At 47.4% G+C, this 12,054-nt stretch overlaps 1 protein-coding gene across 1 annotated transcript in view; it reads right to left on the bottom strand.

Annotated features, from left to right (window-relative positions):
- Positions 1 to 552: 552 nt before the first annotated feature.
- The window catches only part of CD4 (CD4 molecule), a 36,452-nt gene continuing 24,950 nt past the window's right edge, over positions 553 to 12,054 (bottom strand). Inside the window, exon 9 of the mRNA XM_019476111.2 lies at positions 553 to 896. Within this exon, the coding sequence (XP_019331656.1) occupies positions 866 to 896 (31 nt within the window). The 3' untranslated portion in view covers positions 553 to 865. The remainder of the gene's footprint in view (positions 897 to 12,054) is intronic.

The raw sequence follows: 12,054 nt of genomic DNA, 5'->3' as shown, positions 1-12,054 counted from the left end.
TTTTGGTCTTAACCAAAGGGGAAACTGCTTGGCCTTTAAAGAACTTAAAGAGAAAAGCAGCAGCTTATTCAATGTTGTCTACCCCAAGCGAGGATTGTGATTCCTGATTTCATTTGACACTTAGCCCTGATACCCTGAACTAGTGGATCTGGCTCTTGCCTAACACTTGGCCTTGAGGATGGGTGCATTGGGGAAGGTAGAGAGTGGTATAACGGGGAATCAGTGGTTGGGGTGCTGGAAAGAGTTGTTGAAATGCAGCCAGGTAGAGGTGGAGGCAGTGGGGATTGTTAGTGTGTGCAGTGGAAAACACCAACAGAGGATGGTTTTGGGGGAATAGGAATGGTGGTGGGTGCTGGCTGGCAGGTGAACCCACACTGGAGAGGCAGGTAGAGAATCCAGGATAGATGAGTCACAGGTTTCTGGGAACAGGAGAGGCAGATGGTTTGGGGAGCCTAGACTGTGAGGTATGCAAGGGAGATCTAGAACTGTGGATGGGAAACAGATAATGGTGCTTCAAGAAAACTAAGTCTGATTTTGCAGTCAAATCCCTAATATGATTTATTGCATTTGGAGCAGGTACAGGAAGCTTCTGAGAAGTTCCAGAAGGTCAGTCAAAGCAAAATACAAACACATGTGCTTTTCCACTCAGCATGTCTCCTCCTGAAGCTTGGGGCTGAGCCATAACCCTGGGAGGAGCCTTATCCTGCTTATTGGCTCCCAGCCATAGAAGATCCCTTCATAGTAAGGATGCTGGATGAAAGATGAGAGACCAAAATACTGAATACACAGAATGGAAGAGGAGCTGGATCCAAGCAAGCAGTCAGCGCTGGTAGATAATGGCAATAACTGCATGGAGTCCTTTGCCTCAGGCCTCAAAGTAGTCATTCCTTAGGCGACTGCAAGAGAAAGAAATTACATTGTATGGCAGGAATGGGCAATTATTTGGGCTAGAGGGCCAGTTAAAGAGTTTGGGTGAGTTGTTGCAGGCCCAGGGGTGGGAGGTGTTGGTGTAGGTAGAGGGGGTGGGGCAGAGGGCAGTTGATCTTATCTAGACCCAGCCTTGCTGCCAGGGCACCCTGGCCCACCTACACACACACACTGCCAGGGGTGCCGGATGGAGCAGGTGGGTAGGCAGGATCTCCATGGATACTGGCCTGGACCCCGAAGGGTAGGGCACACTTGGCTGAGCGGATGTGATGGGGCCACAGGTGGGTGGGGAGCAGCATCCGGGAACAGGACAAGCAGGAGCACCACCCCTGCCCTACCACACAGCCTTGGAGGGGTGGGACTGGCTGCACACACCATGACTTGGGCTGCCCCCTAGGCTGGGTGGGGCCAAGAGATAGAATCCCTTGGGGGAACCATATTTTGCCCACCCCTGCTGTATGGTATCCCAGAGGCGAAAGGCTCCACTTTCTGCAGGTTGACCCTCTAAACCAGTCAGTTCCCTGCCATTTGGCCAGATTAAAGACATACAAAGATGTTACAAAACAGAGGGAGCATTACCATTCATACAAAATTGTCTGTGCATTTATGTGATTAATGCACTTTGTTTACCCTATACTTACCCTGACTTGTTTATTGGGCTGAGGGAGTTGCAGGGTGACTATACTGCTGCCTGTTTTGCACAGCTTTACTTGCTTGCTGATACAGATGTAACAGAATTCTATTTCCCTTGGGGCCTCTACATGGCAGTTTTCTAGACATCTCCCTGGCCTTTTTGGCCCTGGATTTACATGGTGGCTCATGAGCACAATGGAGTTATGCGCTGACTAGGCACATATGCAGCTACATGTGTGTATATTTAGTGGAAGTCCTGGAAAAATGATGGGGGCTAAAGGATTGTCTTGTATTTTAGCCCCAATAGTGGACTGGTCAGGGCACTCCAGCAGGTTCTGGGCTTACCCAAAGGAAGCTTGACCTTGCCTCTCTCTGACTTCCCTATACTGTGCCACAGTGCATGTATTGCCTAGGCCTCTCTCTGGCAGCCCTGAAGTGGAGCTGCTGCCTTTTGTATTTAACAGTCATAAATTGAATGAAGGGCTGGGCAGAAACTTCAGTCCCCTTGGGAAGAAGGTTCTAGGCCAAAGCCCAGGGCTCCTTCCCTTCCAGTCCAACAATCACTTCACTGAGTCTCACTATGACATGGGACAAGGCAGATGTTTGCTCTCATAGTATCCTCTTGTGGTTGCCCAGGGGACCAGTTTCAAAAGAGCTGCATAATGTCCATCCTGTAGTGGAGTAGTCAGCATACAAGTGTGGCAGACTTACTAGTAATTGCCCACCCAGCATGCTGAGCTTGGAGAACCTTGATTTTGATTGGTGGAACACCTCCACCAATCAGATAATGGCAGAGAGGGGCTTGCCCTGCCCTTGGTTTAAGGCTGGCCCAGAGGGCCGCGACCTGGTTTAAGCCTGCGCTCTGCAGGTCCAACAGAACTCTGGGAGTGGAGCCTCCCAAGAGTCTGAAAGAAGCAGTGTGCCCAGCACATGGCAGATGCTTCGGGGGATGGGGAAGAGAGCAGGGCCAAGAAGAGCTGCCCAGCGGGTGGATGCTGCTGCCCTGAAGAGCACCTGTAGATGCCTCTCACTGGATAAGAGCGGCAGATGGCTTCAGCCCCTGTTGGTGTGCAGTGCGGCACACAGGGTGAGACCATGGGAGCTGTGCAAGACAGCTTGGGTCTCCAGTCACTGGATGCACACAGCGGTGCATGGACCTCAGACCCTGGGAGCTGCACAAGGCAACTTGGGTCTGCAACCAGGGGGAGCAACCCCGGGCTGGTAGGCTGACCTCCAGGGCTCCCTGCCAGCTGGGGCTGCTCCAGCCCAGCTCCATGTGCTGTGCATGAATAACCTCTGGAGCAATACTGCAATATTGCTCTGGAGTTTATTCATTCACAGTCATAGCATGTATAGACACACCCACAGAGACTCTGTCAGATTCTCATTCAACAAATCCTGTTGAATACCTGCCACTACAGCCAAAGAATAGATCTATCAGAACTGTGCGAAGCTTCGGCTGGTGATTCGATTCAGAGGAGATTCAGCCAGATTCAGTGGCCAAATTTCCGAATTGAAACAGGGGACCAATTTAAAGGTTCGAGTCGATTCAAAGCTCTCCGTATCTTCAGAAAAGATTTGGAAAGCTTTGATGATTTGGGCAGTCCCGGGTGGCTGCAGCAGGGAGCTGCAGCTAGACTCTATGCTGGTAAGTACTAGGGGCGGGGCAGGGGGGAGGGGACCACAGGGGGACCCCTGCCAGCCGCCCCCCCCCCCCCGACCCCTGCCTGCAGCAGCCAAAAATCGAATCAGGACAGTGATTCGAATCCCCCAAATCGGCCAAATCCGAAGTGAATACCAGCTGCTTCGCACATGGCTGCAGACCAACAGTGTCGCCAGTGCCATTAGTGATTGAACCTGAAAGTCAATGCAATTATCAACGTGACTCAAAGGGTCTCCCATGAGGGTTGCTACTGAAATTAATATCAACAAATGTTGAAGGACCCTTGAGTGCTAAACAAAAACTTATTACCACAATGAGTACTGACTTCAACTGCCTGGTGCTGTGCCTCCAAAAGGCAGGAGAGGAATTAATATCAATGGTCCTTGAATCCTGGGATGAATTTGGCCAATGATGAAAGACTGTATCACTACTGCATCACCTCTACTGTTATACACTAAGTACCATAGTTACTTGAAGCTAAAATGAGCCTGAATTTAAGACTACTCCCACAATAATTTGATTCTATGTATGGAAAATGTATCAACTTGTTAGACGTTTTCAGTTATAGAATCTAATTATAGAAGGTTTGTCTTGAATTTTTCCCCTTCCCACTGCTACAGAAGGGAAAATAATGGCTGGGGGAATCAGGTGGCACCCTTGCCCTTTACCCCCACTTCTCCCATTGTAGACTTCCCCAACCCCCCCTTACTATCAGATCCTGCTTGTGCCAAAAAATACTGACTTTGAAATAAACAGCTATAGTACAGGGGTAGGCAATGTTTTTTGCAAAAAAATGCAATGTCTACCTTGTAAGGTGCCGGAGTGCTGGCATGCCAGAAAAAAAAACAACCAGGGCATGGGAGGATGGGATGGCAGATGACGGGGACAGACATGGTAGGATGCAGTGTATGTTAATATAGTTAATAATTACAAATGTTGCTTTTTTACAGTACAGTAAATACCAGGGTTTCTAAAAATTATAAGCCTGGTGACAATAAATAAAACTTCACATATGCCTTCTAACTGTAAAATTTCCTGAAGTTCATGCAAACCAAAGGCAAGGCGAACAACATAAACAGGCAAATAGAAAGTAGATAATCAGAAAAAAATGAATTATTTGAAGTGCATATAAATCTGGGTAGGTATTTCCAACAAGGCTGTGAGAGAGCAAAAAAAGTGCACGAAAAAGTGAGCAATATGAAATGTTTAAATTAAGGAATGCAAAGTAGAGAAATCAAAATAAACTGAATATCAACTGTTTCATGAAGGTAAAAACTGGAAAATATGAACTGGTTTAAGAGAGTGAAGAACTGAATAAGAAATTATTTAACACAGCAAAATAAACTGAATAGTAGAAACTGGTTTGAGAGAGAGCAAAAACTGAATATGAAATACTTTAACAAAGCAAAATAAACTGAATAATATGCAACATTAAACTCTCAGTTTGGAAAGCACAGAAATCAGCACCAGCACCAATAGGCTACAGACTACAAAGCTGTCTGCCACCCAGAGCCGCATGCTTCCCTCATATAAGTAGAGGCTGAGTGTCTTCCAATGTCTGTGGCGGTGCTGAGCCCTTCACAAAGCTTCATAAAAGCTCCCAGCACCACAGCACAGGGGGTGGGGTGAGGAGAACACGGGCAGGGACAGTCTGCATTTTGCTGAGCCCACCCTTGGTGCCTGTTGCTAAGTTTGTGAAGTTTCGTGAAACTCTCAGCATCACCACAGATGTGGGGGCAAGATCAGCAGAATGAAGACAGCATTCCTGCATCCCTGCCCATGTTCTCCTGACCCTTCCCCAGTGCCTGCTGCAGCACTGCAAACTTTTATGAAGCTTTGTCTGTAGTGGTGCTGAGTGCTTCACATCCGGGGTGGGGACAGCAGAACACAGTCACTGTGCCTGCATCCCTGCCACGGCGCTGGGAGCTGTGACTGCTCCGGAGAGCCCGAAGCAGCATCTTAAAAAAAAAAATTAACATTTTCCTCAGCACACTTCCTGGTGTAACAAGGAAAATGTCTCCACATGCCACAAATTGGTACACATACCAGGGGTTGTCTATCCTTGCTGTAGTAAGTTGCATATATGCAAATTATTATGGGTACCTACAGACTTAATTTATCTAGAATTACATCATGATTACATATTTGAGCTGCTAGGAAAAATGGGGTTCCCAGAGAAATGTGTGTGTTGGATAAGGTATTGTATAGAGGAGCAGAGAGTCAAGTCCAAATTAGTGGGCACCTTAACAGGGTCTTTAAAATGCATACAGGGGTGAGACAAGGATGCCCCCTGTCACCACTACTATTTGCGTGTGGCATGGAACCATCAGCACAAAGAATAAGAAAAGTCAAGGTTATGAGTAGAGTAAAGATGCCGGGAGAGGGTTAGGTAAAATACATACTATACATGGATGATACAAATGTAATAGAGAGATGATATAAATGTAGTAGTTTGAGAGAGACTTTTGATAGAAAGGGTGCTATACATTAGCACGGGCTAAACCAGGGGTGGGCAAAATATGGCCTGCAGGCCAGATTCAGCCCACCAAGCACTTTCATCCAGCCCATGGTGCCCATCAATGAATTGTACCTCGCCCAGCTCTTGCACTCATGAGGGTGGGAGCGAGGTGCCCACATATAACCCCCCCAATGCCAAATACCTTATTGCACCTTGCTCCCACCCTTGCAAGCAGAAGGACCCAGCCCAGCCAGCAGCAGCTTCCTGCACTCATGGTGCTGCCGCTGCTGCAGCCACCAGGGGACATGCTTGGCTCCCCTAGCATCCTACTTGCTTCAGGCACCAGGTAGGGAAGTGGAAGGGGCGGCGGTAGACAGCTGAGCTGGACAGAAGTTTGGGTCATGAGGCTAGGGTTGGTGGTGCTGCGGAGACCATGCCCAGAGGGGCAACAGGAGTGTGGAGCTTGGCTGGGCAGGGTGTGGCTGTGAGGGAGGGTGGGGGTGTGTGGGGACTCCTCCCCCCCACACACACACACAATCCTGCACGTGGCATGTAGCCACTACCAGTGGCAGCAGCAGCAGGCAGGGGTGCTCTGGAGCAGGCACTGGAGCCAAGCCTGTCCAGCATGCCTCTTATAATGGTGGGTCTGCGTGGTGCACCTGCCACTGCTGCACTCATGCAGCACTGGGGGAAGCCCCACGCTGAAGCCAGCTGCCTTCCCCATCCCCTGCCATGCAGGTCCTGGGACTCTGCTGGAAGTGGAGGGGAGCCCCAGTCCCTGCTTGCGTACGGAGTCCTGGAACCTGAGTGGCAGGGGGCAGGGAAGACAGCTGGCTTCAGCGTGGGGCTTCCCTCAGTGCTGCATGAGTGCAGGAGCTGTAGACACTCTGTGCAGAGCCCCCATGATAGTGGCAGGCCAGGCAGGCTTCACTCCTTGCCCCCATATGCAGTGCTGGAGCCATGTGCTGCCAGGTGCCAGCACCTACACCTCACCATACACACACACACACATTTCACTCCCCCCACATACACCCTCCCCACCCGCAACCACACCCCACATACAAGAGTAAGACTTTATTTTTGAGTTACTATACAATCACCTCTATATACACTACACAAACACAAATCATGACAAATATTTTTAGTGTATGATTTGGTTTTTTTCTGGTTCCAAGATGGCATCCCTCCCCTCCCAAAAGGAGTATTTCTGTGGGGCAAGGGGAGGAACTTCCAGTGGCAAAGGTCAGGGGTTTGGGGAAGGACTTCAGGTCCCAATGTGGCAACCAGGGGGTGGGGCACCTCTCAAGGGGCAGGGCTACCCATGCGCCCCTTGACAGCTCCCCAAAACCTGTTAAGCAGCCCTCTGGCAGAAATAATTGACTGCCCTGGGCTAAACTAAATAGATCAAAAAGCACCATAATGGTAGTGGGGAACTGGAAGGATTCGGAGAAGTTAGACCTTCAAATAAGAAAGAGAGAGAAATCAGAGTGCTAGGGATCCTGATGGATGCCAAAGGAAAAGGTAATCTGGCATGAGAAAAAGTAACAGCAAGACTATGGCAAATACTTTGGTTATAGTCCAGAAGGGTACTGTTCTTTGCCAGAAAACTGGGGGCATTTAAGGGTGTACTACTGTTGATTATTTTCTGTACAGTAATTGTATTCCCACTGATGTGGCAGCAGACAGCAAATGTACACAGGGAAATGCGTGTGTACTTCTGGAATGAAGGAAGAGAAGGGTTAGTTAGAGCTGAACTGTACAAAGCATGAGAGATGGCGGATGGGGGCTGCCGGACTTGGGATTGTTTGTCTATGTGAAATATGTAAGCACAATATGCAAGGCAGCAACAGAGGGAGAGGGGAAAGCCGCACGTATCACCAGATTTCACACAACTATGATTTTGAGGGAATGGGGAGTATATCAGACCTCTTTGAAGAGTCCATGGGCATGAAAACTGCCAATTTATTATATCAGGATGGAAGGATTCATACAGAGGTATTAGATAGGGACCGTAGCACTGGAGGTCCTGAAGGATCATAAGAAATTGATGAAAACAGTAAAGGAGAGAGACAGGATGGTGCTAGTGGGAAATTTCACAGAAGGACAAGTGAAGGTGTGGTTAGTGGTGGCAGGTAAACAACTAAAAAGCTACATGCTGACCTACCATGGATGGTTGTAAGTAAGAAATATCTCACTACTGAGAGAAGTGAAACAGAGATCGGGCTTGATGAGCTCATCATGGTTTCTTCTTTCCAGGTGTATGGAAGAAAAAACAGTAGTACATGTTTTGGGAGTGTACGTATGCAAAGAGGATGTGGGAAAGGGTCTGCTGCTTTCCGAGTATCACCACAATAAACCCGTCATTAGCACGGTAAATGGTACTATATGGACTTATTCCAAAGGGACTGGAGGAAACACTATTAAGGACTTTATTAGCATGTGTTAAAACTAATTTATGGAAACTAAGAAACCTCTTGGTGTTTAAGGGGTTGGCTTTTACTGAAAGATTGCCTGAAGCTGGGGCTGCATGAACTGAAATACTACATTGATCAGGACAAGGAAGAGATCAGAGAGGAAGGGGTGGATACATGGAGGTAAAAGGACTAGATGCACTTGTTTCACTAAACCAACAGAGGACTGATGAGAAGGGCAGAGTTTCAGGTGGTTACTGAGATAAAAGTTTTTTTCATGAGGTTCTGTAAGGGTTTGTTTTTTGTGAGAAGTTGATGTATGTTGTTTAAGGGTTTAATATATGTAGCTGTGTGTTTTTGATATGTAGTTGTTACTGTGCTATATTTTTTTTCTTTTTTTACAAAAAAGATCAAGCATTTTTGGCACCAAGGTGAGGGTGTTAGTGCTGGATCTAACCCCCCCCCTGGAGCTGGCCTGATATAGCAATATCTCCAGGCCTGGTACAATTCATTGTGTAGGGAACATGTGCTCATTTTTTAAGGGCCATAACAAAACAAACAAACAAACAAAAGGTTCCCATTGGTATGTTGTACAACATGAACCATGTATTTTGTAGGCATGCTTGGTGTGGGCTGCTTCAACCAACCTCACAGTTGCTTTCCATGACTGAACATATTCTGCTTCTGGCAGCAGTTTAGTGATAGGTAATGTATTTAATGTGGGTTTTTTGCATGTGAATATAAGATGAAGGTTTATTTATACCTATGCTGATTGGAGGAAAAAAACCGCATCTTATATTTGAGTAAATATGGTAATGCAGGTGTGTGTGCGTGTACATGCTCACGTGCACATGCACATTTGTGCACGGTGGTAGCATTCCCACCAGTAAGTGAGGCTATTCCATGTTGTGTTTTTCTCCTGTTGCTACCTGCTGTTACATTTGACAAGCACTCAATTAAGACTGTTGTACAACAAAGCAGGCTGCCCTTGTTACTCCCTGTGTGATCTCACTAGCACAAACACACCCCTGCAATACACAAAGTTGGCAATAGGGATGGGACCCCCATTAAGCAGAAGGCTTCCTCTGTTTCATTCTGAACTGAGAGTGCCAAGAATGCAAGGGAGAAAGGAGGACTGCACTGTTCAGGGAGCCTAATAAAGGGGTTTCTCCCTATGGGGTATTCCGTGCAGCTGCCTGACCATGCCTATCTAGTACTGTATCAAAGCCTTTGATGTAGCCAGGTCATTGCCTTGGAATTCCTATACCGACAAGGTTGTCTTCTATCTGAAGCCAGTCAGATCAGTGAAGTTAATCAGTCAGACCTCTGAGAAATGTGCCATGCTACTGACTGTTATCTACTTATAGGCTTCTGACATTGTTTGCTCACTCATGTCCCTGGCCAAGCCCTATAACAAGTTCTACAATGAGATCCTCGTACTACTAAAAATATAATTTAACATGGACTCTTTCTAAAGCAATCAGATATTTCCATTTCAACTAGAGCAATCACCCATCTGTCCAAGAGCTGTAGTTTTGGTACCTGTCTTTAGTCTCTTTTGAGGGTGTGTAAACTTGTGGGATTCAAGATGACACCCTAAAATGCAGACTGCTCACAAAGCAAAAAACTTAACATTCACCATTGTCCAAGAAGAAGCACTTGCTCATGAGATCTATGCACTGTCTGTGAAAATGATGTTAATTGACTCACCATGCGCAATCTAAAAGGAATTCTCCGAAGAAGTCATGACCAGTGCACAAGAAAATAAATTCTTCATCTCTGTGAAACTTTTATAACTATAGCGAGAGCCAGACATGACACCATGAACGACATGTGCCCCTGGCGGAAGCACGGTGGTAGCAGCGGGAGTTCCCGCAGATGCTATTGTGGGTGTGAAGGGGGTGGCAAGTGCCAACCAGGGGTCAGCAACCACCCGCAGACGCCACCAGCAGCAGTGGTGGTGGCCAGTGGGGATTGCTCACTGCCTACAGATGCCGCCAGCGGTGTCAATGGCGAGGGGGTGGGGGGCGAGCGGTTACCGCCTGCAGGCGCTGCTGACAGTGTCAGCAGCACCTTTTTGTAGGGGGTGCACTGCCACGCTCAGGGGGTGAATGTGCACCCACGTGCACCCCCTACACGACACATGCTGTTTCCTGGTGCCAATAACATCACTGCAAGTGCAAGGGTTGCATTGAACGTGTACGTCATCAAAAGTTCAAACCATACAAAAAGAAGGCAACCATAGAAGGTATGCCTCCAGCTGCCACAAATACTGTTGCAGGCCTGAATAGAATTTTAGTCTGTGAAACTCAGATGCCCATGCTACCAGATCTGACAACAGTGTGGAAAAGATGTAAATGACAGTGATACTCTGAGGCATTTCATGTGTCATAGAGGTACACTCAGGATCCAAGTTTTTCTTAATTTCAGTAGAAACGTATGAATGGTCTCAAAAATCATTCTCTTATTGTTCCATGCAAAACAAGACTTGCAACTACAACAAACTGTTGGTTTAAATGGAGAATGTTAAATCAACATTCAACTACAGGAAGAATCCAGGACTCTATTATCTCATAGTTGCCAAAAGACAGTGAGCAATCTTGCTTGGTGGAGAATGTTTTGAGCTGCTGGGCATCAAATTAACAGGAGCATGCAGGGTTGTGGCAAACACCACTCAAGCTATCCTAAAGGAATTCTTTAAAAAATTTGAAGAAGGGCAAGGTACATACAAAAGCCCACCTGTTTTATTTATGTTGGATCCAATGTGAAAGAAGTCTTGTCATGTTGCATTCACCCTCCATCCAAAAGTTAATGCAGAAATTAATCATCTGGTTAAGTAAGGTGTCCTAAAAGCAGTAGTAAGTCTGTCATGGTCCACTCCTATTGTCATAAAATCAAACTACCCTGTGTACACCCAAAACTATTCAACTGAGTCATGTTGGGTGTCTGCAGCTGTCCTTGAAGCTACAAGACCAGTGTCCTATAAAACCAAGACTTCAGATAACAAGACACTTGGCAGACATTACAACCAAATATAAGATCAACTTCCAGATGATATACCATGTACAAATCCAGAAGACACTATACTGCTAGAAGGACTGGTTCTTACAAGTTCAGCAGCTGTTGTTCTGAACTCAGGAAAATTTCCAGCTGCTGACGCAACTCGAGAAGAGCTTGCTGCCATCTCCAATTAGATGACTCCAACCCCTGAACTGAGCTGTCCAAGGTGAATCACTGTCTGGTCCAGGGCAGGGGAAGGGTGTTATGTACTGGATGGTGTGTGTGTGGATGTGTGTTGGGGTGGGGTGGGGTGGGGTGGGGGGGAGTGTAGATAGAGCTATTCTGTGTTGTCCTTGCCTCTGGTTTGCCTGCTGTAGTTAGCTGTGTTAGTCTGCAGTCAGACAGAAGATTGGGTAGATTTGCACCTTATAGCATAAGCGACATGTGCTTCCTGAGTCTGGGGGACATGGTGACCACCCACAGGTGGTGATGCAAGCATCGGAGGCAAGGGTGGGCAGAGCGTGGACCATCCGTCAGCAGCTGCAGCGGTGTCGGTGGTGGAAGGGGGTCCCCACGTGGCCAGATGCCAAGCCTGGAAGTGCCGGCAGCAATTCTTGGAGGGGGCCACCAGCACTCTGCCTGCCCCCCCTACCCATTGCCTAAACCAAGAGCGCTCGCTCTCAGTGGGGGCACCAGCACTCTCAGGGGGTGCACCACTGTGCATCCCCTATGCATTGCCACTGCCTTATAGCTGACTAAATCATGTTTGAGAAGCATTCAGTTAACATTTTTTTTGTTCTGTACAATAAAGATGGTTGCCCTGTTGCTCCCTATCTGATCTGTCTGGGACAAGCAATCCCCTACAATACACTCAATCTGCAAATTGAACAGACATCTTAGTTTAAATCACCTGTCATCTCATCATTCATTGAAAAGCACCTAATTCCAGAGCAAGCCAGATA

Source organism: Alligator mississippiensis, chromosome 1 (assembly GCF_030867095.1).
Source record: "Alligator mississippiensis isolate rAllMis1 chromosome 1, rAllMis1, whole genome shotgun sequence".
Classification (NCBI taxonomy): Eukaryota; Metazoa; Chordata; order Crocodylia; family Alligatoridae; genus Alligator; species Alligator mississippiensis.
The sequence above is the reverse complement of the archived record's forward strand: the minus strand, read 5'-3'. Positions and strand labels throughout refer to the sequence as shown.